General features: G+C 58.9%; 1 protein-coding gene and 1 long non-coding RNA gene across 3 annotated transcripts; one reads left to right on the top strand and one right to left on the bottom strand.

The window, feature by feature from the left end:
* On the bottom strand, positions 1745 to 18446 carry CCDC88B (coiled-coil domain containing 88B). The gene is given in 31 exon segments (XM_021082875.1): positions 1745 to 1948; positions 4234 to 4302; positions 4420 to 4638; positions 5150 to 5242; positions 5245 to 5315; positions 5510 to 5608; positions 5840 to 5985; positions 6105 to 6291; positions 6491 to 6634; positions 6967 to 7223; positions 7589 to 7729; positions 7816 to 7911; positions 9239 to 9356; positions 9435 to 9562; positions 12850 to 13986; positions 14068 to 14204; positions 14382 to 14396; positions 14399 to 14489; positions 14665 to 14811; positions 15351 to 15509; positions 15652 to 15733; positions 15863 to 15938; positions 15941 to 16007; positions 16201 to 16344; positions 16427 to 16510; positions 16596 to 16654; positions 16731 to 16800; positions 16914 to 17008; positions 17011 to 17024; positions 17186 to 17328; positions 17611 to 18446. Coding segments are annotated over 31 exon segments (4770 nt in total). The 5' UTR covers positions 18037 to 18446; the 3' UTR covers positions 1745 to 1892.
* LOC110259241 lies at positions 17773 to 27544 on the top strand. Of its 2 annotated transcripts, none has more exons than XR_002341447.1 (3): positions 17773 to 17964; positions 21459 to 21562; positions 25784 to 27234. It is a non-coding gene; the product is annotated as an uncharacterized LOC110259241 (long non-coding RNA). The 2 variants fall into 2 exon arrangements; XR_002341448.1 differs by having other exon boundaries at positions 17782 to 17960; positions 25784 to 27544.

Raw genomic sequence — 27745 nt, forward strand, 5'->3', positions numbered from 1 at the left:
GGGGGCCCAGGCACCCTGAAGACCAAGCCCTGTCTCTGGGCTCCCCCTACCCAGAGGACCACCTGCAGGGGACACTGAGAGGGAGCCCCGCCTGACCCCCAGCAGGGAGGGGCAGCCAATTTTCTGACCGAATCTCTCTTGAGCAGACCTGTAAGAGCGCCTCAGCCTCCAGCCACCCTTCGCGGCCCCGCCGGTGCCACGCACCTCCCTTGGTTCTGTCCCCTGTCATCCCCAAGCCTGGCACAGAGTAGACCTCAAAAAGATGTCAGAGCCACACCAGAATGGCTTCCTTTCCCCATCGGGCCCAGGACCCCTGGCTGGCCTGTGTTTCAGAGCCTCATCCCCTCCCTGACCGTTGAAGGGGCCACCAACAGCCTGGGGCAGCCATCAGAGCCCCTCCCCGAAGGCCTATGGGAGGAGGCTTCCAGCAGCTCAGCCCTGCTGGAAGCTAGGGCGTGTGCTCCCACGCCACCAGCCCGGGAAGCTCAGGCTGAGAGGAGGGGGACAGAACAGTGGGTTATCCCCAGGGAGGCGGGGTGGGGGGGCAGGGACTGTGGAAACCCTGTGAGTCAGGCTACCACGGGTCACCAATGGGGAGGCTGGCCCAGCCCTCCCAGCTCTTCCCGCCCTCAGATTCAGGTGCCTCGCCTCAGCCCCGCAGCCCCACCCTACCCTGGGCAGTCCCAGGTGCCCTGACTCACGTCCTGTAATCCTGTCACCCGGACTAATTGCCCCCTTCCCGGGTATCATCTTAGAGGCCCTGGTCGAGACCCCAGTGGCCTTCCCGCCTCATGCGTCCCTCCCCAACAGGCCCTGGCCCTAGGTGACACCCCTGGGGCTGTAAACTCCCTGGGGAGGGTCTCAGCCCCAAAGGCTCATTGGAGAAAGAAGGAAGAGGCAGGAGAGTTCCCACCATGGCGCAGTGGTTAACGAATCCAACTAGGAACCATGAGGTTTCGGGTTTGATCCCCGGCCTTGCTCATTGGTTAAGGATCCGGCGTTGCCATGAGCAGTGGTGTAGGTCGCAGACGCAGCTCAGATCCCGCGTTGCTGTGGCTGTGGTGTAGGCCGGCAGTGGCTACAGCTCCGATTGGATCCCTAGCCTGGGAACCTCCATATGCCAGGGGAGCAACCCTAGAAAAGGCAAAAAGACAAAAAAAAAAAAAAAAGAATGAAGAGGCAGGAGAAGTGAAAGGAGAGAAGAAGATACACGGGAGGGGGGGGTGGGCCCTGACCCCACCTTTTAAGCAAAGGCTGAGTGGAGGCTCAGACCCCACCCACTGCTGGCTCCTAGAATGCCCCCCCACCTCCCTGAGACACCAGGCCAGCCCCCTCTGAAGACTGGGCAAGGAAGCCAATGGCCACAGCTCCCTGCCAGCAGAGGTTGACTCCAGGCCACCGGTGTCCCTGGCCCCGAGTTGCTCCTGGATGCGGCCAGTAGACACAGAGCGCAGGTTCAGGCATTTACAGCCCGGCTTTATTCATGGGCCCCTCACATCCCAGCTAAGGCTCAGAGGTGGGCCCAGCCCACAGTCCCCAGGGAATGGTCCTTGGCTCCCCGCCGGGACCGGAGAGGGGGCTCCCTCGCCCATTCCTGCCTGCCTCCTCCAGCGGAGGGGTTCCCCAGAGACCGCCTCCTGAGCACGGGCCGCAGGGCAGAGCCCCAGCAGGGAGCTGTTGGTGGGCACCGGCCAGCAGCCCCGTCCATACACTGAAACCGGCCCCCAGTCAAGGCTCCGGGGCAGGCTGTGGAGGGTCTAGGGACCCAGGCCTTCTTGGCCAAAGCATCTCCACAAGTATCCTGCCTCCCCAAGTTCTTGGGCTGCCTGGGGCCCCCGCTGAGACACCAGTGTTGAGAAGATTCCACTCCCAAGCTCCCCGTCCACGCAGGGTCACTGGCTGAGGGAAGGTGTGAGAGTCCGTTTCTCCGGTTCCTGCACCTCGAGGCCTAGAAGAAAAAGCTCAGCTGAGGCACCACGGTCCCTCCAGGGACTCCTGGGAGCCCTGCCAGGCCTTCGCTTCGACTGTTCCCTCTGCCTGGCAGGCCATTCCCCAGACATGCGGACATGACAAATTCTCACCTCTGAGTCTTTTCTTTTTTTGTCTTTTTAGGGCTGCACCCGAGGCATATGGAGGTTCCCAGGCGAGGGGTTGAATCAAAGCCGTAGCTGCCAGCCACAGCCACAGCCACAGCCACACCAGATCCAAGCCTCATCTGCCACCTACACCACAGCTCATGGCAACACCAGATCCTTAACCCACTGAGTGAGGCCAGGGAGCAAACCTGTATCCATCATGGATACTAGTCAGATTCGTTTCTGCTGAGCCACAGCAGGAACACCTCACCACCTCACCAGCAGGAACAGCTCCACCTCCTCTCTGAGGCCTGCCCTGAGCACCCTGATTAAAACTGCCCACCCAAGAGTTCCCGTCATGGTGCAGTGGCTAACGAATCCGACTAGGAATGAGGAGGTTGCGGGTCCGATCCCTGGCCTTGCCCAGTGGGTTAAGGATCTGGCATTGCCATGAGCTGTGGTGTAGGTTACAGACACACCTCGATCCTGTGTTGCTGTGGCTCTGTCGTAGGCTGGCAGCTGTAGCTCCGATTGGACCCCTAGCCTGGGAACCTCCATATGCCACGGGAGCAGCCCTAGAAAAGGCAAAAAAATATATAAAAAATAAAACTGCCCGCCCAGTGCTCCTGATCTCCCTCACCCTGTTCTCCTTTCCTTTTCTTTTTTTTTTTTTTTTTTGCTTTTTAGGGCCGCACCCATGGCACATGGAAGTTCCCAGGCTAGGGGTCGAATCGAACCCGCAACCTCATGGTTCCTAGTCAGAGTCATTTCCGCTGCGCCTTGACGGGAATGCCCCTGTTCTCCTTTCTTCCCAGGATATTATCACCTCCTAATACTTTCTTCCCAGGATGTTATCACCTCCTAATATCCCAGGGCTGAGCTGCTCAGTACAGGACTGAGCGCGTGACATGTGGCCAGACTGAATTGTGATGATGGGCCTGGGTGTAAAAGACCACCGACTTCAAAGACGTGGTATGAAAAAGATGATATAAAATACTTGGGTAAATCAACCACAATAGAAAAAATAAAAATCTTAAAAAAAAAAAATGAGGAGTTCCCAGCATGGCTCAGTGGAAAACGAATCTAACTAGCGTCCATGAGGACACAGGTTTGATCCCTGGCCTCCCTTAAGTGGGTTAAGGATCCAGTGTTGCCATGAGCTGTGGTATAGGTCGCAGACGCAGCTCAGATCCTGCATTGCTGTGGCTGTGGCGTAGGCCGGCAGCTGTAGCTCTAGTTCGAACCCTAGCCTGGGAATCTCCACATGCCGTAGGTGTGGCCCTAAAAAGACAAAAAAAAAAAAAAAAATTTGTTTTGGAGTTCCCACCGTGGCACCGTGGTGTTAAGGACCTGGCTTTGTCTCTGCAGTGGTTCAGCTCGCTGCTGAGGCACAGGTTCTACCCCTGGCCTGGCACAGTAGGTTAAGGATCCAGTGTTGCCGCAGCTGAGGTGTAGGTCACAGCTGTGGCTCAGTGTCGATCCCTGGCCCAGAAACTTCCATATGCTGCAGATGCAGCCAGGAAATAAATAAGTGGAATTTCATTGATGATTTTTTTACCCTGACTACATGTTGAAATGATAAGTTTTGGCATATCAAGCTAAACAAAACATGTTATTTAAAATTAATTTTAGGAGTTCCCATCGTGGTGCAGCGGAAATGAATCTGACTAGGGACCATGAGGTTGCAGGTTCAATCCCTGGCCTCGCCCAGTGGGTTAAGGATCTGGCGTTGCCATGAGCTGTGGTGTAGGTCGCAGACGCAGCTCAGACCCCGAGTTGCTGTGGCTGTGGTGTAGGCCAGCAACTGTAGCTCTGATTAGACCCCTAGCCTGGGAACTTCCATGTGCCGGGGGTACAGCCCTGAAAAGACAAAAAAAAAAAAAAAATTAATTTTACATGTGCCATTTTACTTTTTCTGATGAGCCTACTAGAAAATTTTAAATTTGCACATGGAGCTCACATCATATTTCTAGATAATTATTATTCACTGTCTCCCGCCTCTCCATACCAGAGCATTCCCACTGCACCCCCACCCGGCTGGCACATCACCTGGCACTTAGTAAAGGCTTATTGTCCAGTGAGGGAAGGGGTGAAGGAGGCCTGCCAGGGGCCTCAGGCAGGGCAAATATCCCGAACTCCCTCCCAGGGCCCCACTCACCCTCTCGGTTGGCATCTGCATCGTGTTCTGCCAAGGTCTCGACAGAGCCATCCCACTCCACGCCAGATCCTGGGGGACACAGGTAGACACTGGGCCACAAGGACCAGAACAGAGCCGGCAGGGAGACATAGGCGACAGGAGCTGGTGGGTCAACAGGGAACTGGGGGGGCTCATGGGGGCAGGGACCCTGTCCCCATACCTTTGCCACGGGAGCTGGGTGCCCCAGGGGGCCAGGGCGCCGCTGTCGGAATCGCTGCCTCGGCGTGTCCCCAGGGCTGAATGACTCAGAGCTTCGCCCCACAGGGAATCTTGAGCTGAGTTTGCGCCGCTGCCCACCTGCCAGAGTCTCATCCCGCAGGCAGAGGGAACTCTGGGCCCGGCGCATGGGTGCTGGTGAGGGGGACCCTGCAAGAGGCCCAGGCATGGAGGGTGTCAGGGCAGCGCAAGGAAGGGCTGGGCAGAGCGGAGGGGCCAGCAGGGAGGAGAAGCTGCGGGGGGGGGGGCCACTGGGGGAAGGAGGGTGGAGACAGGTGGCTGGACCCTGAACTGGCTCTGACTCTAACTCACTGTGTGACCTTGGGCAAGGCGCTTCCCCTCCCTGGGCCTTGGTTTCCTGGTCTGTTGACTGGGATAAATGACCTCTCACTAAAGTCCCCTGCTGCTCCGAGGTCCTAGGCACCACTGAGGATGGATAGGACTGGGTGGGTGGCAGCGCAGGCAGGAAGGAGGTGCCAGCCAACAGGGACACAACAGGGACTTGGGGCAAAGAACCCCTGAACCATCTGAGAGGTGGGGGGAGGGCATGTGTGCAAGCCACACAGGAAGGCAGAGAGCAGAGGCACTGACAAGTCCCGGGGAAAGGCGGGGAGGGGACACGGGGCAGGGACCATCTTGGTCACCTGGCCCCCAGACCCACCTGTCCCATCCGCCTCCCTGCCCTCGGGGAGCTCCGTCTCTGGGGGGCCCCCCAGGCTCTCGGTGCTGCCAGCCCCATCGGCCCCCAGGCGCGGCCCCCCATGGGGGCCCCCTCCCGCCGGGGCCGCATCAGCCTCTTCACCTTGTCTGCCAGCCAGCTGCCCTTCCTGGGGGCAAGAGGGCACAAGAGGGGGTAAGGCCATGGAGGAAGGAGGGACACGAGGGCCATGGCAGGGACGGCAAAGGCCAGGCAAACCCTCACTGGGGCCTGGACCTGGCCTGGGCCGGGGCTCCGAGGGCGGGGTAGGGGCTAAGTAGGGAAGCTCCCCAGCCCAGCCCAGCGGGGTGGAGGACGGCTCACTTGGTCCGGGGCAGGGGCCCGGGCTCCAGCACGCGGTACTGGTCCATGATCTTCTCCACCAGTTTCTGCTTTTCCCGGCGCAGGGCATTGAGCTGGTCCCTGGGAGGATGGGGAGGGGTGAGGCGCGCCTGAGGCCTGGGCGGGAGCATGGGGAACGCCCTGGCACAACCCTGCCCGTTAGCGCACTAACAACCCCAGGATGGGCTGATAAATGCCACTGCCCCAGCCCTTGGGGGGGGGGGTCAGCCTCACCCTGTACCCAGGCCCTCTCCAGGCCTTCTCCCCATAAACGACCCAAGGGCAGCCACACCGGTCCCCCCGGCCCCTCACAGGTACTCGCGCTGCTCGCGGTGCAGGTGGTCCCGGCTCTCCAGGCTGCGCTCCAGGAGCTCCCGGTTCTCCCGGCTCAGCGCCTGCACCTCCGCCAGCAGCTGCCGGTTCTCCTCTTCCTGGGCACTCCGGAGCTCTGTCAACAGCTGTCAGGGGCAGCCAGTGGGCTTGATGGGGCTCAGGATGCCGCCTTCCACCCTCTCCACGCTCTCTCCACCCGCCCCCCTTCAACTTTCCCCCAGGCTGCCACCGCCCCTTACCACACCTCACACTGCGTGGTCAGCCGGCAGGCGCTCAGGTCCAGCTGCTGGTTGGACTCGCGAAGTCGCTGGCTCTGCATCTCCAGCTGTGCCCGCTCCAGCTCCAGCCGTGCCAGCCGGCCCCGCAGCTCCCCGCGCTCCCCCTGCAGCTCACCTCGCTCCCGCGACACTTCCGCCAGCAGCAGCTGAGCTCTGCAGAGGCAGAGAGCTGCTCTCCAAGGGGACTTGCCCCCCATCCAGACCCTTCAGGAGGGCCGGAGGAGCCATGAAGGGGAGAGGAGGCAAAGCAGGACACCACGGGGAAAGCGCCTAAATCACCACCAACCCACTTCTCAGACGGGAATACTGAGCACTGGCCCGAGAGGGGGTGGGGCTATGCCAGGGCTGGTACCTGTCATGCTCACTCTGCAGCCTCCGCAGCTCCTCCTCCAGGCCCCGCTGCCGATGCCCGTCCTGCATCAGCCGTTCACGCTCTGCCAGTAGGGCCACCTCCTGCGCCTCCACACTGGCCCTCTGGGCCTGCAGCTGCTCGTGCCTGCAATGAACAAGGGATTATAGTAGGGCTGCAGGGACCAGAGCCGGGACAAGCGGGCAGCTAGACTGTGAGGACCCTGTGCCATCTCCTAAGCACAGGCCCCAGGGCAGAATGCTGTGCCAGGTGGCACCCACCATTCCCGACCACCAATGAGCCCCAGGGTGAGCCCACCCTGGCAGGGCAGGGAGCCCAGCTGCCCAAGAGGGCACAGCAGCTGAGGAGGGTCGGTTGGTGGTGGCCTTTCTCCGGTGACGTCAGACCCACCCAGGGAATCTGCTCCAGGCAGTCAGCAGGTGCCTGGGGTCGGAGCTTGGTGTCTGGGGGAGGCTCACCGGCCCTGTAGCTCCCGGTGGGCCAGCTCCAGTGCCCGCATGTTGGCCTTGAGGTCCCGGTGCCGGGCCAGCAATCCCTCTAGCTCAGCCTCCTGCCGCCGCTGCAGCTGTGCCAGCGCCTCGTGGTCCCGAAGCAGGGCCTGTTGCTGCCCGCGGGTCTCCTCCTGGGAACGCCGTGCCGCCTGCACCTCCTCCTCCAGCACCCCCAGCTTCCTGTGCAGCTCCTGGCCTTGTATCTCCAGCACAGACTTCTCAGCCTAGGTCAGAGGAAGGAGCAGGAGCTGCTGGCGTGGCCTCGCGGGTCAGAAAGGTGGTAAAGGGATGGGGCAAAAGGCAGAAGGTGGGACAGAGGAAAGAGCCATGCAGGGAGCCAGAGGCAGAAGCCATGGTGGAGAGGAAGCAAGAGGCACAAGGCAGGGGCGGGGGTGGGGGCCGGGCAAGCAGGAGGCTGGCTGGGGAGGAGAGGGCCAGAGAGAGGCACTGATGTTGGCGCTGGAGGCAGGGCAGGGATGTGGGCGCTGGAGGCAGGCAGAAGGGGTAGGAACAAACAGGGCAAGGCTGGGGCGGGCAGTGGAAGGGGGCAGGGACGAGGCAGGGGCCAGGTACACAGGCCATCACCCACCTGCAGGCGGCTGCTGTGCTCCTGGGCCCGCTGACTCTGTAGCAGCAGCTCCTGGGCGCGCCCCTGCAGGCTTCCCAGCTGCCCCTCCAGGTGCTGCAGCTGCCCCTGCAGAGCGGCCTTCTCGGCTGCCAGCGTCGCATTCTGTCCGGAAGGGAGGAGCTGAGTTGGGGGGGGCCAGGGCTCCAGGGCACAGCCCCAACCCCGGGCCCAACCGGCCCCACACTCACGCTGCGCTCCACCTCAATGAGCCGCCTGCTCTGGGCCTCCGAGACCCTCGGCTCAGCCTGGTCCTCCGACCCCGGCCCCACAGGGCCCTGGCGCAGCTGCAAGGAGAGGCCCAGGGAGGTCACGGGGGGGGAGGGGCACTGGCCTGGGGACAGCACGTGGACCCTTACCCCCTTTGGCAGCCCCTCCCCCACCACAGCCCCCCTGAACCCCGCAGCCTGGGCTCCTGGAGCTCCGTCCCCTCCATCCTGCGTTTCTCGCCTCTTGGTTCTGGGCACAGCGTGGCGTCCGCACATCCTACTCCTCCTTGGGGCTCTGGTTTCTTTTCTTTTTTTTGTTTTGTTTTGTTTTGCTTTTTAGGGCCACACCCGCAGCATATGGAAGTTCCCAGGCTAGGGTTCAATCAGAGCCACAGCCACCGGCCTACACCACAGCCACAGCCAATTCAGATGCGAGCCTCATCAGCGACGCACACCACAGCTCATGGCAACGCCAGATCCCTAACCCACTGAGGGAGGCCAGGGATTGAACCTGCACCCTCATGGATACTAGTCGGGTCTGCAACCCGCTGAGCCACAACAGGAACTCCCTGGGCCCCAGTTTCGATATTGCTTTCTCCAGAAAACCTCCCCTGACCAATCGCACATATGTCAGCGAGCCAGTCTGCTGGGGGCCCACAGGCTGTGCTCGCCTGCGTTCTTGCCTCCATCCCAGCTGGACAGTGAGCTCCCGAAAGACGGCAGCCTGGTACTGGGCCATACCAGTGCTGAGCCTGCCCACAGCAGGGGCATCAGAAACAATTACTGGAGTTCCCGTCACAGCGAAGCGGAAACAAATCCGACTAGGAACCATGAGGTTGCGGGTTCGATCCCTGCCCTTGCTCAGTGGGTTAACGATCCGGCGTTGCCGTGAGCTGTGGCGTAGGTCGCAGACGTGGCTCGGATCCTGCATTGCTGTGGCTGTGGTGTACACAGGCAGCCATAGCTCTGATTAGACCCTGACCCTGAGAACTTCCACATGCCGAGGGTGCGGCCCTAAAAAGACCAAAAAAAAAAAAAAAAAGAAACAATTACTGACTTTGGACAACAGAGCTCAAGGACTTAGTCACTGAGCTCAGGAAGTGGTGGGGCTCCAGCAAGAGAGACACAGCAGTCACTTCAGAGTAAAGCCACCAGGCTCTGTCCTTTTGAGGAGTCGGGTAGACAAGGCCTAGGCAGAGCGGCCTGACTCCCAGCACAGCACTCCCTCCTCCAGGCCCCAAAAGGGGGTGCAAGGTGAGCAACTGGCCAAGAACTGAGCGGTGAGACCAGAGAGGTCACTAGAGGGACAGGGGGACACACAGCTCTGAGCGTCCCCATGCAGGATGGGGGAGGGGTGGCCGAGGTCCCGGCAGCCAGGGCACCAATGGGGCAACCCGGGCCTCACCTGGGACAGCTCCTCCTCCAGCTGCAGGGCCCTCTTTTTGAGCGCCATCAGCGCCTCCTCCTTGCTGGTGGCCGCTGCCTGCAGCTCGGCTTCCAGCCGCTGCTCCAGGCCCTGGTACCTGCCGAGAGAAATCTTGGCAGCTGCCCCTCCCCAAGTCCTTGCCTGCCCCCACTCTGCCCCTTGGGCAAGGTCCCACCTCTGGTGCTGGAACTCCTGTTCCCGAAGAAATTCCTGGCGCTCCCGAGCCGCCTGCTCCAGCTCACTCTGCAGACGCTCCAGCCGGGCCCCCAGCTCCCGGCCCCGCACCATGGCCTTCTCCAGCTCCTGAGGACAGGCAGAGCAGGCTCAGGGCCAGGAGGGCAGACCAACCTCCTCCCCCAGGCCTGAGAGTCAGAAGACCTGGCCTTCTGTCCTTGCTCTGTCACCCTGGGCAAATATCTTTAACCCCTGGTGCCTCTACTTCCCACATCTGTAAAATGGGAGCAAGGCCTGGTGGCCTTGCAGAGTGGGTCTGAAGGAACTGGGGATTATAAGCCTGCCGGGGAGTTCCCGTCGTGGCTCAGTGGTTAACGAATCGACTAGGAACCATGAGGTTGCGGGTTCGATCTCTGGCCTTGCTCAGTGGGTTAAAGATCCGGCATTGCCGTGAGCTGTGGTGTAGGTTGCAGACTCGGCTCGGATCCCGCATTGCTGTGGCTCTGGCGTAGACTGGTGGCTACAGCTCTGATTTGACCCCTAGCCTGGGAACCTCCATATGCCGCAGGAGTGGCCCTAGAAAAGACAAAAAGACAAAAAAATAAAATAAAATAAAATAAAAAATAAGCCTGCTGGGGGGTGGTGCTCCAAGCCCACAGAGACACTCGCGGGACAAATGTTTTCACCTGTCTGAGCCCCTGGTTCCTCATGGGCCCAGGGACACTTGAACACATCCTAGGTGCTGAGGCTACACAGGCCACGTGAGGGAAAGAGGGGCTCGGGGGGCCAGGCCTGGAGAGCGCCCTCAGCCCCAGGGGGATAGCCACAGAGGGCAGGACCTTGGTGAAGGCCAGGCCTAACCACAGTGGGAGCTGGGAGGGGAGGGCCAGGCAGCTGCTGGCGGTTGGGCCATACCATTGCGGAAGTGGGTAGGAGACCCACTCTGGCCTGTGGGCCCCAGAGAGAGGTAGGTCAAACCACTCCGACGAACGGGGGGCCCCGGCTAGATGAAACCACGGGGAAGGGCCAACTAAAACCGGCGCCCGCCACATCCTGCCCTTGGAAGTGGAGTCTGCCAACCTTTGCTCTGATCTCCTGGCTTAGCAACCTGACCCAGGCCACAGCGCACTTCCAGTCACCCTTGGCCACTGCCTCTTGCTGAAAAACTAAAAGTCCCATGAGGCCCTGCTGCCTGCAGCCAGCAGCCACGAGAGCCCCAGGGCAGAGGGTTGGAAGGATGGCCGTGCGAATAAAGACTTGCATCTTGGGCCAGAGCCCTGCCCTGGCCCTCTGGCCCTGGCCCCAGCCCTCAGTGCCCCATCCACTGCCTCCCATCCTCCACCTCACCAGAGAAGCCTATCTACCCAGGAGGCCCACTTGGCACCAGGTGCCCTAACCTCCTCCCCCTGGCCAGCAGCCTCCTCGGGCACCACACCCACTTATCACCAGGAACTGCTACCAGGAAACCTCACAAAATTCCCCTTTGTCCCCAGCCTCTTCCACTGGCTTGATCCTCGGAGCCAGCTCTTCCAGCCGGCCAGCCCTGCCCTCACCTTCACTACCCACCTCCTGGCACTCCCTTTCCACAGATTAAGCCCAAAGTGAGTGCCAGGCGCTGCCTCAAGCCTTCTTCATTATCTTACAGGATCCTTTCTTTGGCCACGCCCACAGCATGCTGATGTTCCTGGGCCAGGGATCAAACCCCAGCCGCAGCACTAACCAAAGCCACAGCCATGACCACGCCAGATCCTTAACCTGCTGAGCCACCAGGGAATTCCCTAGCAGGTACCATTTTTATTCTAATTTAACAGGTAAGGAAACTGCGGCTCAGAGAGGTTAAGCAACTGGCCCCAAGCCACACAGCTTAGTAGGGGACCTGGGATAAAACCCTGGTCTGTCTGACAGCATCTCTCAGTCACCTCCTCCAGAGGCAACCTCTTGGCCTTCCCGTGTCACTCATGCCCCCAGTTCTCACACTCCCCAGGCCAAGCCAACAGCGTGTTCCCCACTCCCCTCTCGGAATGTTAGGGTCCTCCTCTGTGCAACGGGGGTGAAACTAGAAACTGCTCAGTCAGAGGATCTGATTCCTTGTCTGCAGCACACCCTCCCCCAGCACTGGGCCCCACTGGCCGGAACACCCCTCCCATTGCCTCAAGGTCTCCTCCCCTTCCCCTGAGGGGCCTCCAGACCCACAGACCCGACCACTCTGCTCGCTTTAAACCCCCCAGTGACTCCTCACTGCCCTCCTGAAAGCAGCTGCAACTCCTTCCTTTGCTCGGAAGGAAGATGAAGGCTTGCCCAATAGGAAACCTGCCTCATGAAGCCTCCAGTCTCACCTTCCTGCGCTCCCCGCCTCGCACTCCACCCTGATAAACTCAGGCCTGCGCCTCCTCCTGGCTCACTGCCACTCTCTCTCCTCCTCCAGGAAGTCTTCCCTGACATGCCCCTGCCTGAATCCAGGGTGCTTCCTGGACCTGCCACAGCTCCCTTCAGGGTCCTGTCTCCAGCCCAGACTGTGAGCGAACATCTGCCAGAGGACAGGTGCACTGGATGCCTGGTACAGGGCCCGGTGCCAAGGAGATGCCCACGAACACCCTTGAATGAATGAATAACGAAGTTTCCGGGTCTTCTCTCAACTCCAGCCCCTGCCCCAGTCCCCGTCAGCCATACCTGCCGCCTGGACCACTGACACTGCCTCCTAATGACCCCAGGATCCCCTGTACACCAAAGTGACCCTCCTCGAACCCAGCCCACACCTTTGGATGCATCCCCTGCCTGGAGATGGATTACAGGCCTCGCAAAGCTGGCCCAACGCATCGCTCCCCTTTCCCCCACGTCTCCTGGGCCCCTGAGTATCACTAATGCCTTCAGGTCTTTGCACATGCTGTTCCCTCTGGATGAAATGTCCTTCCCCACCTAGTGAAATCTCCCATCTTCCCTTGGAACCTTCCCCGAAACCTCCTTGCCCAGACCCTGGCAGCAGCGCCCCCTCCCACAGGCTCCCCCTCTACTTTGTCCCTAATAACCAACATATCTCAAGCCTTGCCCGGCATGAACTAGGCTTTTCACATCCTATCTCCCTTGGTCTCCCAAAGACCCACTGAGGCAGCTCTGAAGAGCATCCGCATTTTACAGATGGAGGCACTGGGGCAGCGTGGAGCAAACTGCCAGGATTTTTACCCAGACCATCTAGACCCATGCCAGCCTCCTCCAGCCACCCCATCAGAGGGAAGGGACAGCTGCCCCTGTCCCAGGCCAGGCGCACCTATGGAAGGCCGAAGTGGACTTGGCCTCTCCATCTCCAGCCCCAGCTCAGTGCTGGGCGCTCAGTAGCTGCTGATGGAACTAGTAACCTCAAACCCCAGCAGCTGGCCTGGAGCCCTGTTTCCTGACCCTGGCTGGGAGCTCCGACATACCTCCTGGACGGCCCGCCTCTCCCGGCGCTCCTTCTCAGCCTCCTCCCGGTGCTGGCGGCCCTCGCTCTCCAGCACCTGCAGCCGCTCCTCGGCAGCCTCGGCCCGGGCCCGCAGCCTGGGCGCCTCTCGCTCCCACTGCCTCCGCTCACGGCCTGTTGCTGCCAGCGCCTCCGCCAGCGCCTCGCGCTCCCGCGACGCAGCCTCCAGCTCCCCGCCGGCTGCCTCCACCGCCTCCCGCAGCCGGGCCAGCTCCTGGGCCTGGGCCTCTGCCTCCCGATGGGCCTCAGCCTCGGCCCTCCGCGCCTGAGCCAGCTCCTCAGAGAGACGGGCAGCCTCTGTGCCTCGGGCCTCCAGCCTCCGGGCCTGGGCCTCCAGCTCCATTCGAAGGGCTCCAGCCTCTCTACTCAACTGCGCTACCTTCTCCTTGAGGGCCTCCTGCTCGGAGACACCGCTGGCCAGGATCTCCCCTGGGCTCAGCCCCGCCCAGGTCTGGGTCTCAGGCACCCTTTCCAGCATCTGCGGTGGGTTCTGTTGGGCTGGATCCCTGACCGTCTTCTCCAGCTGCTGTTCATGCTCTCTGGCCTCTGTTTGCCCCTGGGGCAGGTCCAGCCTCGGGCCTGGGGTCGCCGGCTCCTCCAGCTGCACACGGAGGCTGGGCTCTGAGAGTCCAGACCTGCTTCCAGAGGCTTCCTGTCTCAGTCCTGGGGCCTCAGGCACTGACTCCCTAGGCTCTCCTCCCAGTGACAGCTCGGCCTGAATTTTGATCTCTGGACCCAGAGGTGGAGCCACAGAGGCCGGGGTCTGGAGGGGGGCTCCAAAGCCAGCCTTGTCCAGGGACTCCTGTGCCTCCGCAATGGAGCCTGACTCCTGGGGCGTCAAGTCTGCAGTGACCACAGCAGCCATCTGGAAGCGACTTTCCACCTCCTGTAGGTCTGAATCAGATGCCTGGGGACACTCAGGTAACTCCGTGAGGGCTGAATCTGATGCCAGAGGAGCTGGGTCCATGGCCAGGGGGCCTGCATCCCCTGCCTGAGCGGCCAAGCCCTGGGGGGCGTGGTCTGGGGCCAGGCAAACCTGGGGATCTGAGTCTGGGTCTGGAATCACCACGTCCTCGCTCTGCTCCTCCAGCAGGGGGGGCTGAGGGCACACGAGAGGATTGGTCACACCCAGAGGAGGATGCCAGAAAGGACCGGTGGACAGCTGGGGGAGAGAACTCACCTGGCCACTTGACGGCCCCTGCAGCACCCGTAGCAAGCCTCGAAGCTCCAGATTCTCCCGCTCCAGGGTCCGCAGCCGCCCAGCCTCTGCCTCTCTCACTTCATCATGCAGAGAGGGGGCTGCTCCTGGCAAGGGTGCTGGCGTGTGCAGGATGAGGTCAGGACCCCTGCCCTTCCATGGCCCCAGCTCTCACATACACCCCCACCCCTACCCTCTGGGGGAAGTGAGCAAATCAGAAGCCCCCGTCCCCACTGTAGCTGCTGGCAAACATAGGCAGCCTCCCACCCACAACCCTCCACTAGGGCCCGGCTCACCCTCCCCAGGAGAGGCGGGGGTGGCTCCAGGCTCCGCTGAAGCTCCAGCTCCAGCTCCACGTTCTCCTCTGACAGCTGGTCCACCTGATGCCGCAGAGAGTCCAGCTCCTGGAGTGGGGGGAGCGCAGAGTCAGAGAAGCCCTCCCCACCATGGCCGGGCCAAGGGTGGGGACTAGAGGGTCACTAGAGGAAACAAGGGTAGGAGTCACAGGGATCACCAGGGAAGCCCGGGGTCCCAGGGGGTCACAGATCACTGAAGGACCGGAGTCGCGCGGGCAATCACCGCGTGGGCCTCGCCCAGCCGGGTCCGCAGCAGCAGGTTCTCTCTCTGAGTCTCATGCAGCCGAGCACAGCGCTCTTGAGCGGCCTCCAACTGCTCCTCCAGCAGCGCTTTTGAGGCTTCCAGAGCCCCCGAGAGCACCCGCTCCTCCTGGTGGGAGAGGAGAGAGAACCGTGGTGTAAAGCTGCCCCCAAACACTCCAGGGCCGCAGACCCTGGCGCCCCCCGCCCCATCGGACACGACGCCCCGCCTCCCCCTCCATCTGCCCCTCCCTCTCCAGGGTCTCTCAAGGTACCACTTCCCTTGCATCTGACTCCGCCCTTCTCCTACGTAGGCCCCGCCCACTCTCCCCAGGAACCTCCTTCCAAGGTGGCATCCTTCTAGGCCCCACTTAGCCCCCGATGCTGGGTGCTCTCTCCAGACACTGCCTCCCCCACCCTTGGCACCACCCTCCTCTCTAGAACCTGCCCTTACCTACAGCTCCCACTTCTCTTCTCCAACTGCCGCATCCTCCAGAGGACCCATCCCCAGACACCACCTCACTCCTTTCTCCTAGCGGTGACTATTCCCTCCATAAAGCCGGACCCTCTCTTCTCTAGGCCCAAATTTGTTCCTTTCATGGCCCACCCCCATCCCTGGCAGGCCCCGCCCTCCCCTAGGCTCCGCCCAGGCCCCGCCTCCCGCCTCACCTCCAGCTGTCCCTTGCAAGCCTCGGCCGCCTGCAGCCGCTCCCTGCAGCGTCGCAGTTCCTCCTGCAGGCGGGGCAGGCGGCCGACCCGCTCCCGCAGCGCCTCTGCCTCCTCGCGGTACAGTTCGGCCCGCTTGGCCTGTCCCGACAGCGCCTGGGCCTGGGCCAGACGATGCGGAGCTGGGAACGGCCAGCCACTAGCCAGAGGGATTAGGACGGGAAGGAGCCGGGTTGGGGGGAGGCCATAGGACAAGGGAGGCGCGGGGAGAGGGACAGGGAATGCGGGGAGCGTCTGAGCGCACCTCCTGGCGGAGCCTTCGAAGTTCGGCCTCCAGGCCCTGCACCTCCACCTGGGAGTCTAGCACCAGCTCAGCTTTCTCCTCCCTGGAGGAAGGGACACAGGAGGGGTCTGGGGACCCTCACCCTCCAGCCCTTCCTAGGCCCCAGGCCACCTAGGACCAGGCCCCCATCCCCCTGCCCGCAGGTCCTTCCCAGCCCCCACCCCGCACTCACAGCTCCTGCCGCAGGCGCCGCAGCTGGGCTTTGGCGTTGGCCAGCTGCAGGGCCAGATGGTGTGAGGAAGCCTCTGGGGGGTCCTGGCAGGAGCCTCGGGCAACAAGGGGACCTGCTCTCGCTCCAGCAGCAGTTCAGCCAGCCGCTGTGGGAGGTCAAGGGTCAGGAATCAGGAGTAAACCCATCCCAAGAACCCCACATCTGCCCCCAACTACACACGATGAATCTAGTCGTTACAACCCTCCTGGCCCAAGACCTACAACCCCAACCCCACACCTGGGCCCCCACCCCCATCTGGATCCCCCACCATCCTTGCTTCTCCACCTGCCACGTCTTACCTGAGCCCCCACGTCACGCTCCCGAACCAGCCTCAACAGTGTGCCCATCAGGCTCCGGGACAACATCTCCAGCTCCGGGGGCGCCAGCTCGCCAGGGTCAGGCCCAGCCAGTGCCAGCACCATGCCCGTGCCGGGCTGGGTCACCTGGAGGCGCAGGGAAAGCAGTTCAGCCAACGAAGTGGGGGACAGGGTGTCCCTGCATGGCAGTGCCAGTCCAAAGGTGTACCTCCTGGATGGCGGCAGCCAGCTCACTCTGGACGTCGAGGCTGAGGCCCTGGATGTGTCGGATGAAGAGTTCCCGGTGCTCACACTGCGGGGAAGAGGGGACGAGGCTGAGCCGGAGTGTCCCACCTCTGCGGCCAAAGCAGGACCGTACCCTTCCCTCCCCCGCTCACCTGCACGGACGCCCCCAGCAATAGCCTAAGGATGCCTTCTAGCTCCTCCACCGCCTCCTCTGCAGGGCACAAGCCACAAGGGGTTAACGGGCAGGGGAAGGGGTACAAGCAGGAAGGGGTGGTGGGAGAGAGCACCTGAGAAGGGGTCCAACCCCAAAGTCTGGAGGTCTGGTGGTGGTGACAGGATCAGCAGCTGCAGCTCCTCCTGCGGAGGAGGGGCAGGAGATGTGGGAAGGGCCTTCCCGAAGCGGGGGGGGGGGGGGGGGGGGCGGGGGGGGGCGGGGGGGGTCCCAGGCTCGGCCTCCCCAGATCCCTCACCTGGTAGAAGTCCCTCAGTCGGCTCCACAGGTGGTTCAGGTTCCACACCCGCCAGGCTACGGGCCCCTCATGGCCTCTGGTCATTCGAGGGCCCCTCGGGAGCTAGGGGCACTGTGGGCACAGGTAGGTGATAGATGGGAGGGAAAATCCAGGACCCGCCTCCCCTAAACCAGGCTCTGCCCACCGCCCCTCAGGCTCCTCCCACCAGGATGCCAGGCCCCCTCCCTCAAACCCCTAGGGAGCTGCCGGGGTCATTCTCTTGTGCCCCTTACATGATGCCCAGCACCCGGAGAAGCAGGGCCCCATCGCTGAGACGCAAGAACCTCTTCTCCGGACAAAGGGGCCCATCTCCTTCCTCCTCTGCTTCCCCCTCTGGCTCCTCAGCCTCCCCCACCAGCCCAGCCAGTCCCAGCGCCTGTGGGAACAGAAAGGAGTCAGCTGGCCTGGGTGGGAGCCCTCCACCAGCTGAGCGACTCCCGAGAGCCTCTGACCTGCCCCCGAGCCCACGCAGCCCCTCCTCACCAGTTCCCTGAATGCCAGTGGCCCGGGGTCTGGACCCCTTTCCCTGCCCCTCCATCCTCGGTTGAGCCCACCCCTCTCCTCCAGGCCCCCTCTGCCCCGCTCCTCCCCACCCCCACACCAGCCCCTCCCAGCTGCTCACTTCCCCTCCCCAGCCCCCCTCCCCCTGCCCCCTCACCCAGGTGGCCAGGCTCCCACTGAGGAAGTCTCTGATCCTGGGCCCCTTGCCCCCATCCATGACGGGGTCAGGGTGTTGGTCCTGTTGTGGCAGCTGCACCTGCCGTGAGAGGAAGAGGAAGTCCCCGGGTGGGGATCCCGGCCCCAGCCACAGACACCCTGTGCAGCTAGCTTCCTCCTTCCGGGTGCTGGCAGGCCGTGCACCCCCAGGCTCCTGCTTCGCCACCCTGCCTCCGCCCCCACCACTCCACATCCTCCCAGCATCTCCGACAGTGCTGGCCCAGGGATTAGCAGTAGGGTCAGGGCTCCCCAGGAGCAAGGCCCACGGCTCTCCTGGCTCCATGGACAAGGGTAGGTGAGTCCTTCCCCTCCCTGGGCCTCCTTTGCCCAACTTGAAACCCGCGAGGGCCACTTCGGCCTTGTACATTTCAGGGCCTTTGCAGGGGCTCCAGGCCTCACATGGTGCGTCTAGGTGCCCACACCTGCCTCTTCTGATCTGCCCGGCTCCCCTCTCCCTCTGTTGCTCCTCAAACTTATCCCAAACACCCTCCCAACCCGTGAAGCTGGGAGATGCCACCCCCCGCAGCAGACCCCCTCTGAGCCCTCACCAGAGGGGCTACCCCCCCCTTATTCTCTATACACTGGACAGAGACAGGACATCTGGCCTGGGGGCTAGGGACCTCACAGGTCTCTCTTTCCTGTCTGTAAAAAAAGCGGGTTGGAATCCAGCCTCTGAGGGAAGCAGTTTGATGCAGAGACCAGAGACATGCCTCATGGACAAACCAGGAGGCCAGGAGGACACCCCGCAGCTCACTATGAGGCTCCGTGTGGGCCGCCGTGCTGGGTACTGAGATGCGGTAAAAAGCCACATAGTCCCTGCCCCCATGGGTGCACAGTACCCTGGGGAGGCAGCTATGCAAATCACACACACACACACACACACACACACACACACACACACACAATGTAACACTGCAGCTGTGCTACAGGCATTGACAGGGAGGGCGCTTGACGGCAGGGGGATGATCAGGAAGGGCAGGGGGAGGGCGGCTGACATGAAGCTGAGATTGGGAGGACCGGGTTACCTGGGCAAAGCGGGGAAGAGAGAAGGACATCCAAGCAGCTGCAACAGATAGTGCAAGGCCTCAGCTGGAAGCACGGCCAGCGTAAAGCCCAGACATTATTCATGTTTCATCGATTCCCACTTTTTTGTTGTTTGTTTGTTTTTTGTTTGTTTGTTGAGGGCCACACCTGCGGCATATGGAAGTTCCCAGGCTAGGGGTCAAATTGGAACTACAGTTGCTGGCCTACACCACAGCCACAGCAACGCCAGACCCAAGCCACATTTGCGACCTACACCGCAGCTCATGGTAATACCAGATCCTTAACCCACTGATCTAGGCCAAGGATCAAACCCAAGTCCTCATGGATACTAGTCAGGCTCATTACCACTGAGCCACAATAGAAACTCACTCCCACTTTATTTTCATTATTATTCTTTTTTTTTTTTTTTTTTTTGTCTTTTTGTCTTTTGTTGTTGTTGTTGTTGCTATTTCTTGGGCCGCTCCCTCGGCATATGGAGGTTCCCAGGCTAGGGGTTGAATCGGAGCTGTAGCCACCGGCCTATGCCAGAGCCACAGCAACGCGGGATCCGAGCCGCGTCTGCAACCTACACCACAGCTCACGGCAACGCCGGATCGTTAACCCACTGAGCAAGGGCAGGGACCGAACCCGCAACCTCATGGTTCCTAGTCGGATTCGTTAACCACTGCGCCACGATGGGAACTCCCTCTTTTTTTTTTTTTTTTTTGGCCCAGCCTATGGCATGCAGAAATTCCCAGGCCAGGGATCGAACCCTAGCTACAGCAGTGACGATGCTGGATCCTTAACCACTAAGCCACCAGGGACCTCCCCAGACACTTTATTTCTCACATGGATAAATCTCTGAAGTCAAGTTGCACGGCAGAATTGCTGGCTGGCTGGCAGCTGTCCTGACATTGTTGTCATTGCTTGCACGTGCCCACACTTCAAAAGCATCAAACCCTTCAGAAAGGGCATCAGCAGCTTGGAAGAGGAGCCCAGAGGAAAGAGCAGAGCACTCTTAACCCCAAGACCCAATGGTGGGAGCCCCCCTGTGGCAGGGAGTGGGGTGGGATGGGGGCGGGCGGCGGAAAGCAGACTTGTCAGCAATGCTCCCAAAGCAGAAACCCAGAGTCAGGGGGCTCTGCAGGCCTGCAAAGCGGGCTTCGGACTCCCATGGCTGCTGGTGGGTTTAGGGTTGTCTTATGAATTGTTGGGGAGGACAGCTGCTCTCCTGAACTCTTGACGCCTCACAGGAGGAGGTGGTAGGGCAAGCAGACAGCGAACCTCTGTCTGATTCCAAATGCGAATGAGCTGTAACACCATAAACAATGTATTCTGCTTCTATTTTCCTTTTTATGTGTGCGTCAGAATTATATATGATGAGAATCTATGTCTAAGTCAAAAAGAGCTCCTTCGGGAAGTATAAAATAAAGATTCTAGTGATGAAAGGGCCTTGGGACATAGTTAACTGGCAACACTCCTTTTTTCTTTAGTGGCAGCTTTTATAATCGTTGACATCTTAGATTTGCTGAAACGTGGGGCAGTTGTGCAAACACGGGCTTCCCATGAGCCAGCGCGGTTCAAGTACTTTACACTAATTAACTTATTTGCAGTGGGCTAGGCTATGAAGTAAGCACCATGGATTCACTCCAATTTACAGAGGAGGAAGCTGAGACTCAGAGAGATTAAGAGCACGCCCAGGAGTTCCCGTCGTGGCTCAGTGGTTAACGAATCCGACTAGGAACCATGAGGTTGAAGGTTCGATCCCTGGCCTCGCTCAGTGGGTTAAGGATCCGGCGTTGCTGTGGCTATGGTGTAGGCCGGCAGCTACAGCTCCAATTCAACCCTTAGTGTGGGAACCTCCATATGCTGTGAGAGTGGCCCTAGAAAAGGCAGAAAAAAAGACAAAAAAGAGCACACCCCAAATCACACAGCTCTGAAGTGGTAGCCTGACCAGGCAACGGGAGACCATGCCAGGGTTGTTAGCCGAAGAGCGTCTCTGGTTGTTTAGGCCTCCCGAGATGCATCTGAACATGCAGATAACCCTCTCAGAGGGTTGTTGCGAGGATTCCACGAGCTGGGACCCAGCTTAAGTGTTCGTTAAATGGTCCCTGGTGTGGTCGTTCTCTTTAGCATTAGTAATATTGAGTTCATCCAGATTTGACCCTCCGCGCATCTTCTGCCTCTTTATGTCCGTCCCCCAGGGATCCCAGGGCAGGAAGTGCTCCCACGCGCCTGCCCCGTGTTAGCCAAGCGTGGTGACAGGGGCCTCGCCTCCTGGTGGCCGAGAGCCCCTGCCTTGCTCAACATCTTGAAGTCACACCCTTCCTCGAGCCTCCTCAGAGACATGGGCTGTGTTGCCACATTGCTCTTGCTGATTGCTCTCACATTGTCACTTGGGACATGCCTGGCTGCACCTCAGTCTCTCAAGCTGGATCTATGACTTAGTTCAGCCGAGTCAGGCGGAGGGCGGGTGGGGGGTCGGGAGGATGGAAGAAGCTGGGGAGGGGCTCCCGCATCAGCTGACACAGAGATCCTGGGATTTTGAGGCTCAATTAGCCATTTAAGGAGGTTCATCAGAAGCTGGCAGTGGTCCCTATCCTTAGACTAAATTTTTTCTTTAAAAACATGTTCGAGGAGTTCCCTGGTGGCCTAGCGGGGGATCCGGTGTCGTCACTGAAGCAGCTTGGGTTGGGTGGGTTCAGTCTCTGGCCCGGAAACTTGCAAATGCCGCAGGCGCAGTCAAAAAAAAATTTTTTTTTTCAGGTGCATGTGCAAAAACATCAAGAAGGGAGTTCCCACTGTGGCTCAACGAGATCAGCAGCATCTCTGCAGCACCAGGACATAGGTTTCATCCCCAGCCCGGCACAGTGAGTTAAAGGATCCAGTGTTGCTTCACCTGCAGCTCAGATCTGATCCTTGGCCCAGGAACTCCATATGCCACCAGGTGGCCAAAAAGAAAAAAAAACAAATGTCAAGAAGATATAAAGAAAAAAACCCAGTCTCTATCTCATAACTCTCAACCCCAATCCCCAATGCTCCGTTAGCATTTTCTGTGTCCTGCCGGAGCTGTAGCTACCCAAGTCTGTCTATAATAGGTGGTTGCAACCACACACACACACACACACACACACACACACACCCCTCCACACTTCAAAATACATTTCACAATCTGCTCCATTTCAGTTCAGGATCACTGGCCTTGGCCTTTTTAAGGGCTACATAATATTTCACTATGCTACCTTTTCATCCCCTCAAATGTCTCTTGTTGGCAAAGATTTAAAACATCTGCATCTTTTGCTACTACCACAGTGCCATAATGACTGCCCTTCTCAGATACCTTTTTCTGGCAGTTTCTAAGGGGAGTTGGTGCCAACTACTGCCAATATGGGGAACCAAGAGGCAGGCAAGGAGAGAAAGACCGACAAACAGACGATGTTGTCACCTGCCACTGTCTCCCTGCAACCTCCTTCCTCGGGACTCAGCTTCGCCACCCACACAGGGCAGGAGCAAGAAGGACTTCCAGTTCCCTTCTGGTTTTGAATTCTCTGGGTAGCCCTGGTCTGACGCCCAGGCCAGAGACAGCAGGGCTCTGGGGCTCCAGAAAGTACAATCTAGGGAGGCCAGGGCAGGTGGCAGCTAGGTTCTGCCAGAGCCCAGTACCAACCAGGGCCAAGTCAGAGAGCAGTACTCCCTCCCTGCCTGCGGGGGGCCCAGTGCCCCGCCTGGCACCCCAGCGGCTTGGCTGGGGCCCAGCTCTCTAACCGGATGGTTCAGGGCCCCAGGCTTGAGAACAAAAATCAAAAAACAGCCTCCATGGCCTTTGGAACACGTGGCCCTCTGGCGTTGGGTCTGAGGAACTCTCCCTCCTCTCCATCCAGGTAGAAAATGTGGGGGGAGGGTGTCCCACCGGGTCCCACCCACCTTTTGGGGGTGGAACCAGCCAGAGTTGCACAAGAGCAGAAATGCCAGGGGCCCAAACAAGCTGCCCAGGTGGAGGAGGCACTGAGAAGCCAGAGCCAGGGAGTGTGGGGCCCAGGGCCATCTGCCAAGTGCCAGGCCAGGTGCCCAGGGACTCAAGGTATGTCTACAAGGTCTGGGCTCCAGCCCTGAAGAGGGCCTGGTGCAGCCCCGCCCCCTCTAGCTCAGCCAGCTCTCCCTTCCTGTGCTCCCCAGGGCACTCCCATGCTCCTGGGAGCCCTGCCCTACCCCGAGCCTCTCACCATGCCTGGCACCAGGCACCGATCCTTCTCCTGAGGGCCTCCACCCAGTGCCCAAGGAATCATTGGGAAATACTGACTCATGACCCTTGCCTGCTTAAACTCCTCCAATGGCTCTCCCATGCACTTTTTTGTCTGCTTGGTTCTTATTTATTTATTTTTAGGGCCTCACCTGCAGTGTATGGAAGTTCCCAGGCTAGGGATCGAATTGGAGCTGCAGCTGCCAGCCTACACCACAGCCCCAGCAACCTGGGATCCAAGCGGACCTGCGACCTACACCACAGCTCATGGCAACGCCAGATCCTTAACCCACTGAGCGAGGCCAGGGATCGAACCTGCACTCCTTATAGATACAAATCTGTTCTTTTTCTTTTCCTTTTTCTTCTTCTTTTTTTTTTTTTTTTTTTTTTTTGCCTTTTAGGGCCGCGCCCACGGCATATGGAAGTTCCCAGGCTAGGAGTCGAATCGGAGCTACAGCTGCCGGCAACAGCCACAGCCTCAGCTTATGCAAGTCTGAGACCCTGTGTTGCTGTGGCTGTTAGGCTGACAGCTGCAGCTCCAATTCAACTCCTGGCCTGGGAACTTCCATATGCTGCAGGTGTGGCCCTAAAAAGAAAAAAGTTTTTGGGCCACAACATGCAGCGGCTTGATGTAGATTGAAGTTCCCAGGCCAGGGATCGAACCAGGCCACAGCGGTGAAAGTGCCGGGTCCTAACCACTAGACCACCAGAGAACTCCCACTCCCCTTGTACTTTGAATTAAGTTCCAGCTTCTCACCATGACCTCCCAAGCCCCACAGGGGCCAGCCTGACCCTACTCCCCCACCTCCACAGCTGTACCCCCCAGCGTCCTCAGTCTCTCTCCCACCCTCAGCACCTGTGCAGCTGCTATTCCCCAACCTGGAACACTCTCTCCAACCCTCTCCTCACTGTTTTTGTCTTGTTAAGGCCACACCTACAGCATATGGAAGTTCCCAGGCTAGGGGTCTAATCAGATCTGTTGCTGCTGGCCTGCACCAGAGCCACAGCAACGCAGGATCCGAGAGGTTCCTACTCCACAGCTCATGGCAACGCCAGATCCTTAACCCGCTGAGTGAGATCAGGATCAAACCCTCAACCTCATGGTTCCTAGTCAGATTAATTTACACTGCGCCACAATGGGGACCCCTCCCCTCAGAGTCTTATTCCGCTCTGCATCGTCCCTTGTTTGCTTCATCTGCTCCCCCCTAGAGTGGAAGCTCCGTGTAGGGTTGGCCAGGGCTGCAGCCGGGCTGCACAAACCAGGAGCGTGCCTGAGTATGCTGACTGCTTGCCCACACCAGCTCTGTCCTTCACCTGCATTAATCACTCAATCCCCTCCAAAGCCGTAAAATACAGGTCCTATCATTACCATCCCCCTTTTATAATGAAGAAACTGAACACAGAGAGGGTAAGTCACTTGCTTAAAGCCACACAGCTATGAAGTGCTGGAGCCACAACACTGAAGGCAGCTGAAATAATGGGTTTTTTGGGTGGGTTTTTTTTTTTTTTTTTTTGCCTTTTAAGGCCACACCTGTGGCATACGGAGGTTCCCAGGCTAGGGGTCAAATCAGAGCTACAGCTGCCAGCCTATGCCATAGCCACAGTAACACAGGATCTGAGCAGCATCTGTGACCTACACCACAGCTCATGGCAACGCCTGATCCTTAACCCACTGAGCGAGGCCAGGGATCGAACCCACAACTTCATGGTTCCTAGTTGGATTCGTTTCCTCTAAGCCACGATGGGAAATCCTGAATTAATGTTTTTGAACAAATGCATTCCTATTTCAGAGAGAAAGAAAGGGAGGCTCGGAGGGGCATGGGGTGAGGAGGGTAAACCCGAATCCTGCTCTGAGAGCTGCATGGTCTCAGCCTTGTTGCTGCCTGGAGGGAGGGCAAGGCTGAAGCCCAGAGCCCAGTTAACAAGCACAGGGAGGCCCAGTGCCCTGAGGTTGCCAGCCTCCCTCATAATAAAAGACACACACATCAAAGACAGCTCCAAGGTACCATTAAATATCCATTAAGTGAGGAACAAATAAATCCAGAAGGTAAAACTCAGGTTGGCACACTGTGCGGGACAGAAGCACATGCAAACATCCCCAACAGGCCCTAAAACAACCTCGGGTTTCCAGACACCTGTAAAATCGCCAGCACCTTTTGTCCCAGCACTTCTGGCATTTGAAACTCACTCTGAGGAAGAAGCCCAAGAGGAAACAAAAATAGGAATGTGAGGAGTTCCCTTTGTGGCTCCGTGGTAACGAACCCAACTAGGATCCATGAAGACGAGGGTTCGATCACTGGCCTCGCTCAGTGGGTTAAGGATCGGGTGTTGCCGTGAGCTGTGGTGTAGGTCGCAGATGCAGCTCAGATCTGGCATTGCTGTGGCTGTGGCGTAGGCCTGCAGCTGTAGCTCCGATTCAACCCCTAGCCTGGGAACCTCCATATGCCGCAGGTGTGGACCTAAACTGCCCCCACCCAAAATTTAAAAAAAAAAAAAAAAACAGAATAAATAGGAATGTGTCTGCAGCTGCCACTGGACAAATCCTAGAGGCACCCAGATGTCCACCAGGAGGACCCAGCTGTGCTGTGGCTTGTGGCCAAAGTCCCTGCTCTGCCCTAACCCTCGGCCAGCACTCTCTCATCAGCTTCACCTTTAGGCCTTCGCACAGGCTGTTCCGCCACCTGGAACACCCTTTCCAACTCTGTTCACCTGGCTGTCACCTCTTCCTTTCTTGGCTGCAGCTGGAAGTCCTTTTCTCCCTCCCTGTACCCCCCCTCCCAGGGGAGGGTGGGATAGTGAGTGGGTCCTTCCGTAATACCCCAAAGACCCAACCTGTGCTTCTCACTCACAGCCTCACCACACTGATCTGGAGTCTGGCGCCCCCACTAGACTGTGAGTGCATTGAGGTGGGAACCAGAGCTGTGCTGGCCTTGCCCAGTGCCGGAGAACCGTGCTTGCTGGGCCTGGAGCTACAGCCTGCAGTGGCCCCCGCAGGACCCGTGCCTCCATCTCCACCGCTGTGTCCCCGGAGCCACAGAGATGACTCTCAGCAAACAGCCGCTGGATACCAGATACTGATGTGACCGTGGGGGTCCTGGGAGAAAGCAGAACCCCTGAACGTCCGAGTGTGCTTGAATAACTAGGTGAGGACCTGCACACACACGATGCAATGCTCAGAAGGGACAGGCAGCTTCATCTTAGGAGAGGTCACTGAGATTAAAAATCCATCTTTGGGAGTTCCCGTCGTGGCTCAGCGGAAACCAAAATGACTAGGAGCCATGAGGTGGCGGGTTCGATCCCTGGCCTCCCTCAGTAGGTTAAGGATCCAGCGTTGCTGTGATCTGTGGTGTAGGTTGTAAACATAGCTCAGATCGGGCGTTGCTGTGGCTGTGGAGTAGGCCCTAGCCTGGGAACTTCCATATGCCCTAAAAACAAACAAACGAACAAACAAAAACCATATTAGATGAAGCTGAAGGTGTGGCCCACGTGGACCTGTTCAGAGCAGGAACCAGGAATAAATAGGCTGTTGTCCTTGGGCAACAGGATGGGTGTCAGAGCCTGGAAGGTTAGAGAGACTTGGGCAGGGGTAGGGAAGGGAGGGGTGTCCCAGTGAACCTGCTGGGAGATGCTGAGGAGGCAGGAGTTTGGAGGACCTGCCCACTAAGGAAGGACGTGAAGACCAAAACTGCAGGGGCAGAGCTGGGGGATATGAGGCCACCACACAAGGAGCCAGGACAGCTTGTATGTGCCCTGCAAGGCTGAAGGGAACAGCAGGGGAGTGACACTGTCTTTTGGTAGGCCATGGAGTCTCAAAGTTTCCTCTCCTCAGAGGCAGTCCCCTCACGTGGCCCACATTGCTTGTCGTCTACCCGGTATCAGAATCCCTGACTTTTTAGTTAGACACATGGCAGCCTGGAATAAAGTCAATATTTCCCAGCCTCTCTTACAGCTATTATGACCAGGTGACTAAGTTCTGGTCAATGAAATTTAAGTAAAAATGATACATGGAAGCTTCTGGAAAACCTTCTTAAGAGCCAGCTGTTAGGGGCCTTTTATCTCCTGTTCCCTATTTCCTCCTTCCTGCTGGCTGGACTTTGACTGTGATGGCTGGAACTCCAGCAGCCACATTGGATTATGAGGTAGAAGTCACTTGTTTTAAAATGGCAGAATGGCAAGATAAAAGGAACGTGGGTTGTTGGAGTTCCTTTGTGGCTCAGCAGGTTAAGAACCTGACATCGTCTCCATGAGGATGCAGGTTTGATCCCTGGCCTCATTCAGTGGGTTAAGGATCGGGTGTTGCTGCAAGCCGTGGGGTAGGTCACAGATGTGGCTCTGAACTGGTATTGCTGTGGCTTTGGCCAGCAGCTACAGCTCTGATTGAAGCCCTAGCCTGGGAACTTCCCTATGCCCAGATGCAGCTATAAAAAATAAATACATAAGTAAAAATAAAAATAAAAAGATAATCATGGAGCTGCCATACTAGCCCTAGGTTATCAGTCTTCCTTACTGCACATCTGTGAACTAAGCCTCTATGTTAAGTCACTGGTATTTACATCACTCTCAAGAAGTCAAAGTCTTTTTTTTTTTTTTTTTTTTGTCTTTTTGTCTTTTTAGGGCCACACCCGTGGCATATGGAGGTTCCCAGCCTAGGGGTCAAATCAGAACGACAGCTGCCAGCCACAGCCACAGCCACAGCAACGTCAGATCCGAGCTGCATCTGCAACTTATACCATAGCTCATGGCAACACCAGATCCTTAACCCACTGAGCAAGGCCAGGGATCGAACCTGCAACCTCATGGTTCCTAGTCGGAT

Source organism: Sus scrofa, chromosome 2 (assembly GCF_000003025.6).
Source record: "Sus scrofa isolate TJ Tabasco breed Duroc chromosome 2, Sscrofa11.1, whole genome shotgun sequence".
Lineage (NCBI taxonomy): Eukaryota > Metazoa > Chordata > Mammalia > Artiodactyla > Suidae > Sus > Sus scrofa.